The sequence below is a fragment of the Ranitomeya imitator genome, chromosome 5 (assembly GCF_032444005.1).
Source record: "Ranitomeya imitator isolate aRanImi1 chromosome 5, aRanImi1.pri, whole genome shotgun sequence".
In the NCBI taxonomy this organism is placed as follows: Eukaryota; Metazoa; Chordata; class Amphibia; order Anura; family Dendrobatidae; genus Ranitomeya; species Ranitomeya imitator.
Genome location: NC_091286.1, coordinates 32,049,811 through 32,071,074, shown reverse-complemented (window position 1 = coordinate 32,071,074; position 21,264 = coordinate 32,049,811). Strand labels below are relative to the sequence as shown.

Genomic DNA, 21,264 nt, shown 5'->3' with positions numbered 1-21,264 from the left:
TATTAACATCAGACCCCATCCATTGGCTTTACCTTTGCTGGTTATTAATTACAGGGGACCCCATGAGTTTTTTATTCAATTGTTACATTGTTAGCTGGCAGAGCCAGTGCAGACACCGCTGGAAGAGCACTGGAGGTAGGTATAGGTGTTATTATTGTATTGGGTGGAAACATAGAGATTCAGAAAGGGTTGGAGGGGTAGTGGAGAACCCCTCTGGCATATATGGGAGTGGGAAAAATATTTAGAGTCAGATTCTCTGTTTTGTGACTTTTTCTCCCCTGCACACATATTGCCATTCTTAAAAATAGCCCTTAATAGTGTCATGTGTCTGGGTTCGAGCCCTTGAGCCTATACTTTGTGGTCAGCTTCTCTGTCAACCGAGCCACGTCAGATACACCTTTTCATCAGATGTTTAGTTTCTATAATCCTTGTTCAGTCTTCAAGGGTAACAGGTGTTTAATTTACTCATTTGCCTGCATTATTATCTTTCGAGTTTGCCTTTATATATTTTTCCCCTGCTGATATTACCTAGTGGTGATATTCTCCCGTGGATGTCCAGCCATACTGCTGTAGTTTAAGGCAGTCAGTGAAAGACCAGCTAGGGTTTATCTCTCTGCTGTTTATGTCATTTACCCTGCACCTATCTTCTGTTTCCTTTTAAGAAGTACTTCAATACTTTCTATTAATGCCAACTCTGCACAATGTACTAGCAATTTACCCCTGAGGAAGCCACGCTGTCGTGGCGGAAAGTGTGCGGTTTGCAACTCTCTCCCTTCTTCAGTTCTACATTGCTTATTGCCTATCTGGTGGTCTGTATGGATTTTTTTAACAAAGTGATTTATGTTATAATTTGTTTTCCAACATTCCGCTTTTGTACATATCATATTAACATAGGCACTTTGGTTTAAACTGCCTGTACTATGTCACTATGGGTGTTGTGGCACAGTTCATATCAGATTCTTATTACAAGAACTAGTTAATAGTGCTGTAGGCGACCCTTATGTAACATAATCAAAATTCTATATACATCATTTATTATTCTGGGAGTCAGTCTTCTGTTTCCAGCCTCGGTTGTTATGACGTGGCAAATGTACTTTGCTGCAAAAAGGTAATTCTTTTCTAGTGATGAGCGAGTGTCTTCGGCAAGGTCAAATAATATGTTCGAGTCCCCACGGCAGCAAGTTTCGCGGCTGTTTGACAGCCACAACACATGCACGGATTGCCTAAGAAACAGGTAATCCCAGCATGTGTTGCAGCTGTCCATAATATTTGAGCATGCCGAAGACACTCAGTTGGAATCTGAGCATGCTTGGATAACACCTCTCTTCTTTTCACATAGTACACCTTTTTAGGGATTAGGCAACATATTCTCTATCAGTATGTACTTAATCCTTTATTTTGTATTTCACGGTTTTGTTTTACTCACTCTGGGATCTTTCTTTTTCAGCACAGTTTCCCTTTTGTTGGTGATTCACACTCTGCCCTGCCCTCTGTTTTTTTTAGGTGGGACGTGAAGTGCTCGGTGGCCTTTCAGGCAGCCTAAGTCCGAGTTTCCATTGTCTAGTCTGTGGTTAGGGCTATCTCAGCTCACGCAGGATCCAGTAGGGACTGCGGGGTCAGAATCTCTAGTCTGTACACTAACTGGCAGGGTCAGTTGCAGCTTTTTTTTTAGTGTGTTACCTATTTTTACCGATTAAGTAGCTACACAGTCGTAACACAAAGTTATTATAACAGTATATGTATTGCGTTCAGTCCCATTTTAATGTCTGTGTTCAACCCTGCGAAAACTTTCACAACTTTTAGGCAATTCACTAATGCAGCATTTTTGCTTCCACTCACACCAGAATTTAACACATGGATGTCTGTGGATCATGGCTTGTAAGATCATCATCATGGCTTACATAAAGCACTCTGGTGGCTTCTGAACTATTTCCAACACTTTGATGTAGAAACATGGCACATTATGGCACACTTCACAGTTACAGAAAATAGTTGCAAATTTTTTCAGCTCTCACCATTTTTCAACAATGCCATATATCGTAGGTAGAGTCCATTGGAGATGTAAGGGGCAGAGCACGTCAATATGGACCATTTACATTTAGTCCTTGTATATTATGAAAGAATAAGAACATTTTCATTACCAGCGTGAAGTTTGACGTAATATCCTCCACAGCAGTGATGGTCGGGCTTCAGCATGTGCACTTGTCCCGCACAACAAATCCGTGACGCATTGTGAATGGATGCCATGTAGTTCCGTTCACAGCACTCATATCCGTCCTTTCTGTTATGCAAAACGTGATGGCAGCACACCTGGTACAGGATAGATAAGAAAGTCTAATGAAGTCATCTCTTCAATGCATCGAAGGATCGCTTTAATTTCTATGGCTCTTTAATTACCGTAGATTACCGCAGTTTGCATTAATTAAAGTGGGGTCCAAATGCCACACAGAACTAATCATAAGAGCAGCAATAAAACTTTAAGAGTTGTTCCCAGATAAACAAGTTATCCCTATTGGAAAGTTATCCATTGGATTGAGGACAACTTGGTGATCACTAGGGCCCCAACTGCTAGGACCCTCAGCAGTACTGAGATCAAGATCTTGAACCCCAAGTAGAGGACTCGACTCTGCTACCCCATTCTGAAGGGAGCAGAGGTGCACATGCTCGGCTTCCACTCCATTCACTGACTAACAGAAATAGCCTTAAATGGCCAAGGGATTCTTTACTCCTTGACATTACAATGAAAATAACATGGCCACCTCTCCATCTCATCATTTCCTTATTAGAGAGCCAAACGAGCCAGGAGACCGCTACTCTAACGATATGTGGGGATCCTAGAGATGGCCACACAGCACAGTGCACCATTAATATTTTCCTGTTCCTGCTCCATTATACTTGCCAGTTCACATCTCTCTGGAATAACATGTGAGTAGTCCATAGACAAAGGTGAGTATATCTATAATCAGATGGTTGGGGCCACAGAGAGTGGCATCGATAGACGTAACGCCTGGTCCAAACGTTGTGCTACCTTGGCTTTAAAAAGCACAACCAAAATTCCTCCATGACATCTCCTAAGGTCTTGTACAATGATGATCAAGAATAAGTCGCAGTACTATTGCAGCTGCTATATTATGAGACCAATGCCAGCGAGAGGGGGCTTTTTTGGTGTTCTGTATCTGACTTGATGGTGGATATTGTGATGCTTTGAGCAGCAGTGTCTCTAGGTCAAGGAGAGTTGCGACCATATCAGCTCGAATGTTGGCGCCTTTGATGAGCATGAAAAGCAAGTGCATGAGAAAGAACTCAATCAGAAATCAGTATTGTCCATGTATAAGAAAAACTGAGCAATTATTCTGATCAGACCTTGATCAGACCTTGATCAGATTGTCATCCGAGTGTCATCAGTTTTTCTCATATGTGGAGAAAAAAAAAAAAAGTTTCTCCACCTTCTCCTTTCTGACAAGCCATGAAAATTAGGCCGCTCTTGGATGAGTTGCATTTATGATTTTGATCTGACCTTTGGATCAAAATTGGACATGTTACCAACATTTTCCGTGGACCGCTTGGTCTGAGAAAAAAGAATCTAACGTGTACAGCCCCACGGAATATTCTAACGTGTACAGCCCCATGGAATATCACAGGTATGGTTGCTATTCATGAAAACCAGAGGCAGTGCTCGAATAGGAAAATAGGACCTGTGAATGAGCCCAAACAGTGAGACTGAGTAGAGGTTTATGCCTAGTTAGCCACAACTAAAAGCTCTGGTCAACTTTGTATAAGAATCCTAAGAATTAGTGGAGCCCATCTTTCTGCTTATTGAGACGCCAAGAGCTAGAGAGATGAACCTGAATCTGTTGCAAAGGGCGGTTTTACACTTCCATTCATGATCTGAGCATGGTCCACCATGTCAGTATCGGTCACGGGTCTCCTGACCAGAACTCAGCTGCCGCAGGTATATATAAAGCTGTTGAGTTTTGGTCAAAAGACCGATGGTCGTTCTGGAGATTGTGTTTGTCACTCGGAGTTAAATGGCGGAAGTGTGAAACTGGCCAAACAAACAGGATTATCAACAGGACTGGTTACCTACGGCACGTTCAAAGGCAATTCGGAGACTGCGACCGTGACAGAATGGTGAGATTAGAGACAAACGGGATCAAGTCAACAGTTAAACGCTTATATGAGATCACTGTGTATAGAGTGTGATTTGAAGAGACTGGCTCTGAGACGATTAGCGTCTCTCCCCTTTCCAGAAGACGTGTTTGTAAGGCGTGCCAGGGAAGTGACACCCATACTGGGTATTATTTGGTATGTTTGGTTTCTTGTTCTCTTAAAATGCAGAAAAGTAATGTAGGTACTGGTCCTTTAAGAAACAGGCACTACATGTGAAACATTTAACTATGGCCCTTCTGAATATTGTTAGTCATGCAACCCATCATATGTTTTCCACGTAAGCCTCTTATTGCACTGTGCACTATTGTTCAGTGCTTTTAATCTCTCAATGAAAGTTACAGCTGAACCGCGCATAAAGGGACCAAAACCACATAAAAAATGAATAAAGCAAATAAGCAAACACTAGTACAGCCACTAAAACTAATATCCAGAGGGCTACTAGGGGCTGGACAGAACCACCCAAGGTGCGGATAGGGCCGCGAAAATGGAACCAGGACAGCTGTGCAGGAATGACTAAATACCTACACTGATAGTACAGTCGGCCCCTTACCAGATATAAAGTATAGGATGGTAAATGTTAAAATATAAAATGGGAACATACAAATGTGGAGCTGGCGGACTTACCGGAACATGGATGCCGCAGCGGCAGCAGAATGGGCAAACATGTAGTTCTACGGTGAGAAGCCCAGAACCTCGTGGATAGAATACCGTGCCGGCCAGCAAACCTGGAGGGGCTGCGGCGCTGAGCTGCACCGAGAGGAGGATCAATGAATGGATGCACGTGGGCGCTGTACCGGGAAGCCCTAAGGCGGGAAAGGGCTGAACGCGCAGGCGAACCTGCAGGGGAGCGGGCACAGAATCGCTGTGTGGACGCTACGTAGAGCCAGGGAATGCCCCGGCCGGTGGCGTCCCTGGATACGAGCAGGGGGAAGATGGCCGACAGAAGACTCAGCGTGTGACGTCACAGCTACGGAGCGGTACTGGGACCAGAATTAACCAATGCGTTTCGGAGGCACTACGTCCTCCTTCGTCAGGGTTACCGGTCCCTGGATGCTCAGATGGTTTATGAAGGAGCCCTGTGGACCAACCCCCCAGAAACGAGCCGCCCCCATCCCAATAATATGGACTGCCCATATAGGGGAGCGGTGGCAGAATATGAAAGTATAGCGCCTAACGTCCCCCACTTAACCCCCTTAACCAAAAGGGACCAGACCACCCCCCTGAAGATAACACAAAAGGGGATAATAGATAGTGAATAAATACATAATGAATGAATGAATAAATAGTACAAGTGATCGTAGCAGCGTGTGGGTGTACTGAATGGATGCTGATTACTAAAAAGGCATAGGAGAAAACATTATTCCCAACGAAATAAATATGATGCAATAAAATAACTTTTAATAAATAGATCTAAAATGCAGAATAATATAATATAAGATAAAATAAAAATATTAGGAAATAAATACGAGAAAACAAAAAATGCAAAGTGCATTATCCCGAAAAAAGAAAAAAAAGGAAAAATTTTTTTTAAAATTATTAATAAAAAAAGTAAAAGCAATGTCCCTGATACGTTAGTAGAATACATGGTTAGACAGAAAAAACTGGTGTGTGACCCCCACAATAGTCAGAAAGCAAAAATTTCCAGCCCATGATTAAGGCCCTTGGGAGCAATACAGTTGAGGGAAAATATCCATTTGGATTCAATCCTGGACATGGACTGTATCAGGTTGCCCCCTCTCATATTTTGTTGTATTTGATGGATCCCTAGAAAACGCACGTGTTTTATGGATCTATCGTGTTTCTCGCTGAAATGTCTTGAGAGAGGGTGGCCCACAAAACCTTTTTGGATATTGACCAAGTGCTCCTTAATACGCACCATGAGTGGTCTCTTGGTGCGGCCCACATACAATTTCCTGCACGGACATTCAATAAGATAAATGACTTTTGTGGACAGGCACGAAATGCTCTCCTTGATGGTAAATTCATGCAGAGAGTCCGAGTCCGTGAATGTGTACTGACACGTTTTTTTAAAAACGGTATTTCTACAACCGTAGCATCTGCCACAAGGTGTAAATCCTGGACTGCTACCTCTATGTGTGCCCGCTTGTAGTTGCTGTTCGGCAGATAGTTTAATAGTGGGAGCTATTAGGCTGCCCAAAGAGTTGGCCTTCCTAAACACAAATTTTGGGACAGCCGGTAAATGTTCCCCTATGATCTTGTCCCCTTGTAGAATAGGCCAATGCTTCCGGATAATGGACCTGAATATCGCATGATCAGCATGAAATTGCGTGATAAATGGCAATTTTAGGATTTGGTTCCCAATACTGGGGTTCACTGAATTAATAGGTCTTTCTCCATATAGCAAGGAATTTCTTGAGGTAGCTCTTACTTCCTGCTTTGCTTGTTCCAATAACGGGCATGGATAGCCCTAATCCAGGAATTGTTGGGTCAGGACTTCCGATTCCTTATTGAAGTCCTCCAGGGTAGTGCAGTTCCGCCTGATCCTAGTATATTGGCCTTTGGGAATATTAGTGAGCCACACAGGTAGGTGACAGCTCGAGATATTAATGAAGCTGTTGGAATCCACATTTTTCCGATAACATTTTGTCATCAATTGTGAGTCCTGTATATATATATATATATGGAGGTCCAAAAAATGAATATCTGTAGTGCTGATTGTTGGTGTGAATTCCAATCCAAAGTTATTCTTGTCCAGGCCAGAAATGAATAGATCCAAATCAATCTTGGGGCCATCCCAGATGAAAAGCACGTCATCAATGAATCGATGCCAGAGGATTAGCCCTGGACGTAAGTTTCCGTTAGTGTAAATCTGAGACTCCTCCCACTTGGCTACAAACAAGTTGGCATAGCTGGGCGCAAAACGTGTGCCCATAGCTGTGCCACAAACTTGCAAAAAGAAGTCCCCTTCATATAGGAAGTAATTGTGTTGAAGGATGAAATCAATGCATTCCTCAATAAATGACACCTGGGTTTCTGGATATGTTCCCAATAGCTGAAGAAACTGGCCTGCGACAAGGCAGCCCATCTTTTGGTCAATAACTGTATATAATGATTTTATATCTAAGGTGCCTAGAATATAATTAGGTTTCCACTTGACCTTCTCAAGAATTCGCAAAATGTGGCCAGTGTCCTTAAGATATGCCGGTACAAGATGCATGCATTTCTGTAAATGCGTGTCAACATATCGTGACAGGTTAGATGTAAGGCTGTTAATACCGGAGATGATGGGTCTACCTGGGGGGCATGTGAGACTCTTATGGATTTTAGGAATATGATAAAAAATGGCTATACTAGGATCCTTGTTGAACACGAATTGGAACTCTTTTTTATTTAAAATACCAAGGGACTGACCCTTCAGGCATAAAACTTGTAATTTTTTAATATAGTATGCCGTAGGGTCACTTTTTAGTTTTCTATACGTAGCCTCATCATTAAGAAGTCTGACCGATTCCTGGTGGTATGTGCTGCGGTCGAAAATGACAATACCCCCTCCCTTATCCGCTGGACGAATAATGATGTCATTATTTTCTTGTAAGTCTTTAATGGCTTTCTTTTCTTGATGGTTCAAATTTTGGGGTATAGTCCTAGGCCTCTTCTTTTGTAGTTTCCTAATGTCATTAGTGACCAATTTATCAAAGGTGAGAAAGGACTCGGACTGTTCCTGGACAGGATTGAATGAGGAGGGGTTAGCCAAAGATGTATGGATGTATTTACCGGAGTCCTGATTCGTAGGGATTGTGTGCATGTTTTCTTTCTTGAAGAAATACTTTTTTATAGATAAGTTCCTCAGATACTTCTTCATACATATATACAAGTCAAAAGGTTTACTTTTGACTGTTGGGGCAAATTTGAGCCCTTTTTGAAGAAGTGAAGTTTCGTTGGTTGTAAGTTCATGTGAACTCAGATTAAATATCTTTTGTGGGTTGATGGGTATTGGGTTCACTTTCGCTTTGGTGAGTTTCCTCCCCCTCCTACCTCTTTTGGTTTTATAGGTTTTACCCGAAAAAAATCCTGATTTAGTGGTGGACGGATTTTAGGTGCCGTCATATTTTTGGGTGTGGTACCCATCACTTTACTCCTGTCAGGCCTAGTAATTTTGGGTCTATTGTTCCGTGATGTATTCCTATGAGATGCGGGGGCTAGGACTTCATTAATATTCCTACCAGTTTGTATTCTGGGGGTTCCCTTTCTTACTTTATCCATAGTTTTGATTTGGTGGGATACATGTTCTAGCCCACTACGTGGTTCTTGAGCCACCTGTGTACTAGTAGGTACGAAATCATTTCCATCCGCAGACAAAGGAAAAAATCTATTGGTGGTATCTATAGGGACTGTAGGGCACAGGGTATTATCCTCATGTATACTTAAATTGCCAAGAAGAGGTGTACTTGGATATATTGAGATCTCCAAGGTATTATCTTGATCCCTGTATTGATAAGGGGTGACTGCTGACCCCAGATGGGTCTTATTGCGTGTAAGTACCGGAGTATACTGTGTAGAATTAGACTCAGCATATGTAGAAAATACTGAGGAGAGGTCAATTTCCTCCGGTGTAGGTGTTGCGTTATTCTCATCCAGCACTAGAAGTTCTTCAGATTTCTGCAGGGTATTTATTGAGGATATATCACCAGGCCTAGTAGTGGTGGCGTAATTCAAATATATTTCCTCCGGTACATTATCTCTTTGGAATTTCCTAATTTTTTTATTTAGAATTTCCTTTTCTCTTTCTTTGAGTCTGTATAGAATACTATCAGCCAGGTCCTGTGTGCTCTTGGAGAGATTACAATTGTGGAGTTGTTCAAAAGTTTGTTCGATTAAACGGCTTGTTTTTTGCTACTCGTTTATCTATAATAAATTGTAGTGTTCTAAATGAAAAAGATTTGAACAAACTATCCCACTCTTGTTGTATAGTGGGATCCCCAAAGTCTCCTGCTAGGGTTTTATATATAATTAAACCTTTTGGGACAATGTGGGCTTGGGCGTACTTCTCAAGTGAAGCAACCTTATCCCTTATCAACCTTATCCCTTATCAATACAGGGATCAAGATAATACCTTGGAGATCTCAATATATCCAAGTACACCTCTTCTTGGCAATTTAAGTATACATGAGGATAATACCCTGTGCCCTACAGTCCCTATAGATACCACCAATAGATTTTTTCCTTTGTCTGCGGATGGAAATGATTTCGTACCTACTAGTACACAGGTGGCTCAAGAACCACGTAGTGGGCTAGAACATGTATCCCACCAAATCAAAACTATGGATAAAGTAAGAAAGGGAACCCCCAGAATACAAACTGGTAGGAATATTAATGAAGTCCTAGCCCCCGCATCTCATAGGAATACATCACGGAACAATAGACCCAAAATTACTAGGCCTGACAGGAGTAAAGTGATGGGTACCACACCCAAAAATATGACGGCACCTAAAATCCGTCCACCACTAAATCAGGATTTTTTTCGGGTAAAACCTATAAAACCAAAAGAGGTAGGAGGGGGAGGAAACTCACCAAAGCGAAAGTGAACCCAATACCCATCAACCCACAAAAGATATTTAATCTGAGTTCACATGAACTTACAACCAACGAAACTTCACTTCTTCAAAAAGGGCTCAAATTTGCCCCAACAGTCAAAAGTAAACCTTTTGACTTGTATATATGTATGAAGAAGTATCTGAGGAACTTATCTATAAAAAAGTATTTCTTCAAGAAAGAAAACATGCACACAATCCCTACGAATCAGGACTCCGGTAAATACATCCATACATCTTTGGCTAACCCCTCCTCATTCAATCCTGTCCAGGAACAGTCCGAGTCCTTTCTCACCTTTGATAAATTGGTCACTAATGACATTAGGAAACTACAAAAGAAGAGGCCTAGGACTATACCCCAAAATTTGAACCATCAAGAAAAGAAAGCCATTAAAGACTTACAAGAAAATAATGACATCATTATTCGTCCAGCGGATAAGGGAGGGGGTATTGTCATTTTCGACCGCAGCACATACCACCAGGAATCGGTCAGACTTCTTAATGATGAGGCTACGTATAGAAAACTAAAAAGTGACCCTACGGCATACTATATTAAAAAATTACAAGTTTTATGCCTGAAGGGTCAGTCCCTTGGTATTTTAAATAAAAAAGAGTTCCAATTCGTGTTCAACAAGGATCCTAGTATAGCCATTTTTTATCATATTCCTAAAATCCATAAGAGTCTCACATGCCCCCCAGGTAGACCCATCATCTCCGGTATTAACAGCCTTACATCTAACCTGTCACGATATGTTGACACGCATTTACAGAAATGCATGCATCTTGTACCGGCATATCTTAAGGACACTGGCCACATTTTGCGAATTCTTGAGAAGGTCAAGTGGAAACCTAATTATATTCTAGGCACCTTAGATATAAAATCATTATATACAGTTATTGACCAAAAGATGGGCTGCCTTGTCGCAGGCCAGTTTCTTCAGCTATTGGGAACATATCCAGAAACCCAGGTGTCATTTATTGAGGAATGCATTGATTTCATCCTTCAACACAATTACTTCCTATATGAAGGGGACTTCTTTTTGCAAGTTTGTGGCACAGCTATGGGCACACGTTTTGCGCCCAGCTATGCCAACTTGTTTGTAGCCAAGTGGGAGGAGTCTCAGATTTACACTAACGGAAACTTACGTCCAGGGCTAATCCTCTGGCATCGATTCATTGATGATGTGCTTTTCATCTGGGATGGCCCCAAGATTGATTTGGATCTATTCATTTCTGGCCTGGACAAGAATAACTTTGGATTGGAATTCACACCAACAATCAGCACTACAGATATTCATTTTTTGGACCTCCATATATATATATATATACAGGACTCACAATTGCTGACAAAATATTATCGGAAAAATGTGGATTCCAACAGCTTCATTAATATCTCGAGCTGTCACCTACCTGTGTGGCTCACTAATATTCCCAAAGGCCAATATACTAGGATCAGGCGGAACTGCACTACCCTGGAGGACTTCAATAAGGAATCGGAAGTCCTGACCCAACAATTCCTGGATAAGGGCTATCCATGCCCGTTATTGGAACAAGCAAAGCAGGAAGTAAGAGCTACCTCAAGAAATTCCTTGCTATATGGAGAAAGACCTATTAATTCAGTGAACCCCAGTATTGGGAACCAAATCCTAAAATTGCCATTTATCACGCAATTTCATGCTGATCATGCGATATTCAGGTCCATTATCCGGAAGCATTGGCCTATTCTACAAGGGGACAAGATCATAGGGGAACATTTACCGGCTGTCCCAAAATTTGTGTTTAGGAAGGCCAACTCTTTGGGCAGCCTAATAGCTCCCACTATTAAACTATCTGCCGAACAGCAACTACAAGGGGGCACACATAGAGGTAGCAGTCCAGGATTTACACCTTGTGGCAGATGCTACGGTTGTAGAAATACCGTTTTTAAAAAAACGTGTCAGTACACATTCACGGACTCGGACTCTCTGCATGAATTTACCATCAAGGAGAGCATTTCGTGCCTGTCCACAAAAGTCATTTATCTTATTGAATGTCCGTGCAGGAAATTGTATGTGGGCCGCACCAAGAGACCACTCATGGTGCGTATTAAGGAGCACTTGGTCAATATCCAAAAAGGTTTTGTGGGCCACCCTCTCTCAAGACATTTCAGCGAGAAACACGATAGATCCATAAAACACGTGCGTTTTCTAGGGATCCATCAAATACAACAAAATATGAGAGGGGGCAACCTGATACAGTCCATGTCCAGGATTGAATCCAAATGGATATTTTCCCTCAACTGTATTGCTCCCAAGGGCCTTAATCATGGGCTGGAAATTTTTGCTTTCTGACTATTGTGGGGGTCACACACCAGTTTTTTCTGTCTAACCATGTATTCTACTAATGTATCAGGGACATTGCTTTTACTTTTTTTATTAATAATTTTAAAAAAATTTTTTCCTTTTTTTTCTTTTTTCGGGATAATGCACTTTGCATTTTTTGTTTTCTCGTATTTATTTCCTAATATTTTTATTTTATCTTATATTATATTATTCTGCATTTTAGATCTATTTATTAAAAGTTATTTTATTGCATCATATTTATTTCGTTGGGAATAATGTTTTCTCCTATGCCTTTTTAGTAATCAGCATCCATTCAGTACACCCACACGCTGCTACGATCACTTGTACTATTTATTCATTCATTCATTATGTATTTATTCACTATCTATTATCCCCTTTTGTGTTATCTTCAGGGGGGTGGTCTGGTCCCTTTTGGTTAAGGGGGTTAAGTGGGGGACGTTAGGCGCTATACTTTCATATTCTGCCACCGCTCCCCTATATGGGCAGTCCATATTATTGGGATGGGGGCGGCTTGTTTCGGGGGGGTTGGTCCACAGGGCTCCTTCATAAACCATCTGAGCATCCAGGGACCGGTAACCCTGACGAAGGAGGACGTAGTGCCTCCGAAACGCGTTGGTTAATTCTGGTCCCAGTACCGCTCCGTAGCTGTGACGTCACACGCTGAGTCTTCTGTCGGCCATCTTCCCCCTGCTCGTATCCAGGGACGCCACCGGCCGGGGCATTCCCTGGCTCTACGTAGCGTCCACACAGCGATTCTGTGCCCGCTCCCCTGCAGGTTCGCCTGCGCGTTCAGCCCTTTCCCGCCTTAGGGCTTCCCGGTACAGCGCCCACGTGCATCCATTCATTGATCCTCCTCTCGGTGCAGCTCAGCGCCGCAGCCCCTCCAGGTTTGCTGGCCGGCACGGTATTCTAACCACGAGGTTCTGGGCTTCTCACCGTAGAACTACATGTTTGCCCATTCTGCTGCCGCTGCGGCATCCATGTTCCGGTAAGTCCGCCAGCTCCACATTTGTATGTTCCCATTTTATATTTTTACATTTACCATCCTATACTTTATATCTGGTAAGGGGCCGACTGTACTATCAGTGTAGGTATTTAGTCATTCCTGCACAGCTGTCCTGGTTCCATTTTCGCGGCCCTATCCGCACCTTGGGTGGTTCTGTCCAGCCCCTAGTAGCCCTCTGGATATTAGTTTTAGTGGCTGTACTAGTGTTTGCTTATTTGCTTTATTCATTTTTTATGTGGTTTTGGTCCCTTTATGCGCGGTTCAGCAGTAACTTTCATTGTGCATATTTCTATAGCAGGATTGGCACTTACCTGCCCTGACTCCAGCTGCTAGGGACCTTGGGGTTTGATATTAGCGCTTGTGTGTTTCCTTCTTTTTGCTTTTAATCTCTATTTTAAGCAGTGGGTATTGTAAGGGTATGTACACACATTGAGATAAATTTCTGCACCATTTCTGCATATCTTTTGGCAGGAAAAAGGCAGCTGCAAAAACACACATTTTTGGAGCACCTTTGCCGTGTTTTAGTGCATTTTTGCCTGTGCTTTTTGATTGATTTAAGTTAAGTCAATAGTGAAAAATGCAGGGCCAAGACGCACAGAGAACCGACATACTGCAGATTATTTTCTGCTCCAAATCTGCAAGTCAAAAATATTTAACGTGTGCATGACACTTCAGGTTTCTCATTTACTTTGCTGGCAACAGGTTTTGCTTCAGGTTTTGTCACAAATCCACGCTGAAAAATGCAATAAAAATGCACCAAATCTGCAACTTGTGCACACAGCCTAAGAGGGTCAATGGTAATGTGCTGGAGTGGAGATATGTTTCACTGAGCTTATGAGCTTCAGTGATATAAACCTGGAAGTTTTGCTCCAGCATGTTATGTGCTGAGAGGGGTTATTGAGCCATGACAGGCCAAGGTCTATTATGGACAGTTGAAGAGGTGGGTGGGGCAGCTGTGCACCATATCTCCACCATAAGTATTCAGACCCTTTGCTCAGACACTCATAGTTAAGTCACATGCTGTCCATTTCCTTGTGATCCTCCTTGAGATGGTTCTACTCCCTCATTGGAGTCCAGCTGTGTTTAATTAAACTGATAGGACTTGATTTGGAAAGGCGCACACCTGTCTATATAAGACCTCAGAGCTCACAGTGCATGTCAGACCAAATGAGAATCATGAGGTCAAAGGAACTGGCCAATGAGCTCAGATACAGAATTGTGGCAAGACACAGATCAGGCCAAGGTTACAGCAGAATTTCTGCAGTACTCAAGGTTCTTAAGAGCACAGTGGCCTCCATAATCCTTAAATGGAAGGAGTTTGGGGTCACCAGAAGTCTTCCTAGACCTGGCCGTCCAGCCAAACTGAGCAATCGTGGGAGAAGAGCCTTGGTGAGAGAGGTAAAGAAGAACCCAAGATCACTGTGGCTGAGCTCCAGAGATGCAGTAGGGAGAGGGGAGAAAGTTCCACAAAGTCAACTATCACTGCAGCCCTCCACCAGTCGGGACTTTATGGTAGAGTGGCTTGACGGAAGCCTCTCCTCGGTGCAAGACATATGAAAGCCGCATAGAGTTTGCAAAAAAATACACGAAGGACTCCCAGACTATGAGAAATAACAATCTCTGGTCTGATGAGATGAAGGTAGACCTTTTTGGTGATTATTCTAAGCGGTATATGTGGAGAAAACCAGGCACTGCTCATCACCTGCCCAATACAATCCCAACAGTGAAACATGGTGGTGGCAGCATCATGCTATGCGGGGTGTTCTTCAGCTGCAGGGACAGGACGACTGGTTGTCATTGAAGGAAACATGAATGCGGCTAAGTACAGAGATATCATTTTTAATTAGTTTGCAAAAGTTACTACATTACTGTTTTTTCAGTAAAGATGGGGTGCAGAGTGTACATTAATGAGAAAAAAAAATGAACTTTTTTGAATTTACCAAATGGCTGCAATGAAGCAAAGAGTGAAACATTTAAAGGGGTCTGAATACTTTCCGTTCCCACTGTATATTGGTAGTAGACAAGTGATCAGTTGTGGAAGCAAATAATTTAACATTCAATATGGCATGTTTCTGAGTTCTTTTGTTATGCACTATACATGTTACAGATAGTATTAGTAATATAGGGAGTAATTACCCATTTCAGTAGTCCTTCCTGTCCTGTAAAATTAAAGGGGCTGTCCTGTAAAAACAAGGGGATAAGTGGAAACTGGCTGATGGGTGGGTGTTCAACTTCAGGGACTTCCATTGAGTGTTAGAATGTGGAATTATCACTATTACAAAATGGAGCGGCAATTCGGGCGGCCGATCGCCACTCCAATTAATTCTCTATGGGCTGCCAGTATATAACTTTTTTCCAGCGGAGAACCCTATTAAATATAGTTCATCCAAAGAAAAGAGGAAACTGGAGAAGGAATCAAAATATGCAAGTCCATTCCAGGTCCTGAAGATAAGAGAAAAGGAAGGCGCTAACTGTAGGTGATCAGGTTGTGCGTGGCACGACTCCAAGTAAGAGAGATATGATAACAATATGGCTGATGATGTGCTCACACCAAACAGATGGAGGACATGACGGGTGAAGGAAAGGAATATGCGGTGGATATCGGGTGCTGCCACTGATTCCAGGTGTTGAGTATAAAATATTCACGATTTATTCACGTGACGCGTTTCGGAGTGGCTAATGCTCCTTCCTCAGACATAAGGCCTTAAGAAGAAGGAAGGTCATAGTGAAGCGATGTCCCATTTTACTATAACTTATTACAGTGAATATAATTTATTATTATGTTATTATTTTTATTAATTTTTTTTCTATGTCTCCGACTTCCAGGATGAGAGTGACTATTCACGGTAAATCTGGAATCTGTTTTGACGCCTTCCCACCGGCGGGCTCCGTTCTCCGCAGGCAGGATGATGCCCGCTCGTCCGATACTTACCTGTCATTTGCTGTCAGCTATCGGAAAGGAGTTTTATAAATAAATAAAATCCAACCCTAATAAAACAGCCGACATTGCACTCCAGACATCTCCCCTCTCCTCCGCAGAATCCTCGCATCATCCATTTTCAATGTGAAAGGTACAGAAACCGAGAAAGCCAAGAAAAAAAAAATAAAATAAAATCCTCCGCAGCTGATGTATCCAAATTGAATTATAGGGGTTGACGCTGACTTGAGAAATTCAGTTTTATTAAATTAGTTATTCAGAGCAAACAGCTATATTGGTGGAGACGAGGCGGCTCTACTGGCAGCCGGGCTGCGCTAATGTTATATGCTCTTCATCCCGTCATTATGTCTTTGTATTCTGTCCATCTGGCACTAAATTATACGATATGACTACACTGGCTGCTTTGTAAGTGTTGCCTCCCAATGTAAACGCTTTGTGATTAGACCCAAACGTGTCCGGTTCATCATCATATAGACATAATAAACCCATCGAAATCTTGTTGACTAGCGGCGACGCGCGGCCATCAAAGAAAGCACAATGATTGCCCTAATGGAGTATAAAGGGCCAAGATTTGGGATATTTTCTTTTCCCAAGCTAAAAAAAAAAAAGGTTAATTTTTTAAACCCATTTGTCACATCATAATGTCATCAAGAACCGCGACGGAACAAGAAAATGCCAAAATCATAGAAGCGATGACCAAACGTTGACATCTAAAGGCGAAACTTAGACACTTCGGAATAATTTACTATTCTCAATCAGATTTTAATTACCGCCTCCTATACGGGGGGCGTATTTGGTGAATTTACTAATAGCCGGGTCGTTGGAGAAACGGCTGTGTTTTCCGATGACAAATTGCTGCATTATTTCATTACGGCTCGTCAACTCCAAAGATTCCGGCACAGATCGTCAATAAAAGCCATTTGGAATCTCCCGCCGCGCGAATTCCGCGTATTGATCCGGACTCTAAACTGCGGTTTAATAGGAGAATTAATCTAAAAAATACAATAATTAAGAAAAAATAAAAAAAATAAAATTCCTCCTGCCTCCTAACAGATTATAGGGGCTTGTCGGGCAAATGAATGCTCACACTTGTGACGGAAACTAAATTGATTTTCAATAAAGGAGAAGCGGGCGAATTTAGAGGGAGGTTTAATAAATTTCACAATGGGCTTTGCTGCTAAAGGAGTTTCTTTCAGAAACAGCGCCCCTCTTATCCATAGGCTGTTATTGGTATTGCAAGTGAATAAGATTGAACTGCAATTCCAGGTGCTACCCATAGACAAAAGGGGCGCTGATTTTAAGAGGAAAGCAGCCATCTTTTTTCTAATCTCATACGCTCTCCTGAAAAAAGTGATGCCCAACTGGCGGTATGATACAAGTATGTGCGCCCCTTGACTTATCCCTTACTTAAAAAGTATCAATCATTTTACACTCCCAAATAAATATTTAGGGAGCCTCGTTCCTCTGTTATTCCTCCTGGAAATGAATAACTAAATTGATCGTTGCACATTACCCCAGGGGTGTCAAACTGCATTCCTCGAGGGCTGCAAACAGGTCATGTTTTCAGGATTTCCTTGTACTGCACAGGTGATAATTTAATCACCTACACAGATAATAAGTTGGTGATTAAATTATCACCTGTGCAGTACAAGGAAATCCTGAAAACATGACCTGTTGCAGCCCTCGAGGAATGCAGTTTGACACCCCTGCATTACCCTACGCCTCCACTGGCACTATCCTATCGGTGCTGATCAGAAAGTCGCCCTACCGACCAAAGGAACAGTAAGCACTAAAAGTTATAATGTTATACATCTATTTCCAGGTGGAAGAACAGAGGAATTCGAGAAAATAAGGCTCCAAAATTGGTATTGAGCGTTAGCTGCCATTGTTAAGTTTTCCAAACATAGGTTTGAAATCAGATAATAGTTGGCCCTACATTTTCCGAAAAACAGCGCGCAATGGGATTTGCGTGAAATTGCAATTCAGCTCAATTCACATAAATAGGGAAGAGCTGCCACGATGGGCATCACCCATGAAACGATGTGGCACCGATTCTTGGAATTCTGCACACCCTGTTTTTTTAACTTATTATTATTATTATTTTTATTATTATTATTATTATTATTATTTTTTTAAATATTTTTAATTATTATTATTATTTAGTTACACAGTGATAACTATGTTTTTTTTGCTTCTCAAAAAGACTCAAAAGGGTCCGTAATATACTAAATCCCAGGAACACTACAGTAGATTAACCCTTCAGATAAATGCATCAATTAATTTGAAAATTTTCATCTTTGCATTTCTTTTTTTTTTTTTTTTACCTCCTCTTCTATAGTTGACATGCTTATAGTAGAGCTTGTTTTTTTGTTAAGAGAGGAGAAGGAGTGTAACGCGGTTGCAGAGTGTTCGACCATGGCCAGGTCCGCGGAGGAGGGGCAACTGCTGACACCATTGCCTAATTTAGCTGGATGTGCGTCCGTGGACGGACATTCAGGTGAAGTGTACCGCGGCACAGAGACCCGCCGACTCCCTGAACTACAATAAACGCTGCCAGCCAATCAGAGGCTGGAAGCCGACGTTGTTGTGCTCGTCACACGTGGCGCCTGCCAGTGTCATCATGTGCCATGCCAGGCAAGCCAAAGTCAGCTGTCGGCTATAGAAGAGGATGCCACGTGTTGTGGGAGTGTAGGACGGTAAGAATTGATTATTATTATTTTATTATTATTACATTATTACTGAAAAGGGCTCGGAATGGAGGACATTATACCAGTCAGGGGCCCAGGATGGGGGGGTATTATAACAGGAAGGGGCCCAGGATGGCACCCAGGAATGTGTCGAGGACATTATTATTGAAAAGGGCTCGGAATGGAGGACATTATACCAGTCAGTGGCCCAGGATGGGGGGGTATTATAAGAGGAATGGGCCCAGGATGGGGGGTATTATAACAGGAAGGGGCCCAGGATGGGGGGGTATTATAACAGGAAGGGGCCCAGGATGGCACCCAGGAAGGTGTCGAGGACATTATTATTGAAAAGGGCTCGGAATGGAGGACATTATACCAGTCAGGGGCCCAGGATGGGGGGTATTATAACAGGAAGGGGCCCAGGATGGGGGGTATTATAACAGGAAGGGGCCCAGGATGGCACCCAGGAAGGTGTCGAGGACATTATTATTGAAAAGGGCTCGGAATGGAGGACATTATAACAGGAAGGGGCCCAGGATGGGTGGGCATTATAACAGGAAGGGGCCCAGGATGGCACCCAGGAAGGTGCCGAGGACATTATTACTGAAGAGGGCTTGGAATAGAGGACATTATAGCAGGAAGGTCACTAGGATGTGGGACATTATTACTGGATGAGACCCAGAATCGGGGAGAATATGATAGGAAGGGGCCAGAACGAGGGACATTATAACAGGAAGGACAGCAATATTACTGGAAATGGCTCATGATGGGAGCCATTATACCAGGAAGGGGCTTGGGATGGGGCATATTATCTTGAGAAGAGGCCCAGAATGAGGCCCAGTATTGAGGAGATAATTACAGGTTTGGGCCAGAATGGTGGACATCATTATATGGGTAGTGAACACATGTTTTTATAGGATCTAGGACATTAGAAGGCCCACACATCTGACTAACATGCATGTGTAGGCCCAGGTCCACATTTTGCACCAGGGTCTACTACTACTGTACTGTACAGCAACTACTGTAGTTACACAACTAGAAATGAACTGTAGTTTTGATGGACACAATATAATGTCCTGCAAAATGGAAAAAGGCATGAAATGGTAAAGAAAAAGGCAATTCCGACATTTTTTTTTAATCACGTCGTTCATCATTTGATGAAAATGACCTGGAAACACGGGTCTTCAGGTCAGTGCGATTAAAGTGATGTCATGCAGGTTTTTTGAGTATTTTAATGACTAAAGAAATTTAGATTTTGTTAAAAAAAATTGCATATGGACAGGGTCTGCCATGAACCTCCCACCACAGGGACTTGTATCTTCTTCAAGAATGGAGAGCTGGCCACATATGGGACAACCCCTTAATGTCAACTAAAAGCTGGAAGTAATGACATGTATCCATAGTGTTACCTGCCGGCGAGGGTCGTGGCACATCCCCCCACAAATGTCTTCTCCTTTCTTGCATTTGATAAAAGTGCAGAAACTTCCGTGTTCATCCGCTGATAAGATCTTTGTGGACTCACAAGGATGTGAGTGTCGTCTCCGGAGCTCGTAGCCGAGAATGACTCCATTGGGTTCCTGTGGTGGAGACCAAGAAATCTCCACCGACCTGTGAGATTACAGAGGGAGGACGCTGTCAGCGAATGAAATTATATACTGTAAGAAACAGCATAGATGCTGCAGAACCTCATAATACACACCTCAGATGCTGCAGAACCTCACAATAGGCACCTGAGCTGCTGCAGGACATCGTGACACACCTCTTTGCTGAGGCAAAACCTCATAATAGGTACCTCAATTACTGCAGAGCATCATACTACCCACCTCGATTGTGGTAGGACCTCGGCATACTCCTCAGCTTCTGCAGAACCTCATAGTACATGTCAACTGTTGCAAAACCTCATAATACACACCTCCGCTGCTGCAGAACCTCATAATACACATCAGCTGTTTCAGAATCTCATAATACACATCAGCTGCTGCAGAACCTCAGAATACACATCAGCTGTTGCAGAATCTCATAATACACATCAGCTGCTGCAGAACCTCAGAATACACTTCAGCTGCTGTAGAACCTCGTAATACACCTCAGCTGCTGCAGAATCTCATAATACCCACCTCAGCTGCTGAAGAACCTCATAATACACACTTCGGCTGCTGCAGAACCTCAAAATACACACCTAAGCTGCTGCAGAATCTGATAATACACCTCAGCTGCTGCAGAATCTCATAATACATCTCAGCTGCTACAGAACCTCATAATACACACCTCGGCTGCCGCAGAACATCATAATGCACCTCAGCTGCTCCAGAACCTCAGAATACCTATCTCAGCTGCTACAGAACCTCATAATACACACCTCGGATGCTGCAGAACATCATAATTCACCTGAGCTGCTGCAGAACCTCATAATACACACCTCAGCTGTGACAACGATAAGGGAGGGAAATCCACTCACACTACAAACACCGATCAGACGCCAATAATCATTGACTCCTGGAACAATGGGACTAATTCTGTACAATGAGAATCCCTGAGGGGGGTATTCCTCCATAACAGACCGTACAGA

At 42.6% G+C, this 21,264-nt stretch overlaps 1 protein-coding gene across 1 annotated transcript in view; it reads right to left on the bottom strand.

Moving 5' to 3' along the window:
• USH2A (usherin) overlaps nucleotides 1–21,264 on the bottom strand; it is an 824,795-nt gene that overhangs the window by 212,389 nt on the left and 591,142 nt on the right. Inside the window, exons 55-56 of the mRNA XM_069726496.1 lie at nucleotides 20,105–20,303; nucleotides 2,142–2,310 (exon numbers count right to left, since the gene is read on the bottom strand). Of these exons, the coding sequence (XP_069582597.1) occupies nucleotides 2,142–2,310; nucleotides 20,105–20,303 (368 nt within the window). The remainder of the gene's footprint in view (nucleotides 1–2,141; nucleotides 2,311–20,104; nucleotides 20,304–21,264) is intronic.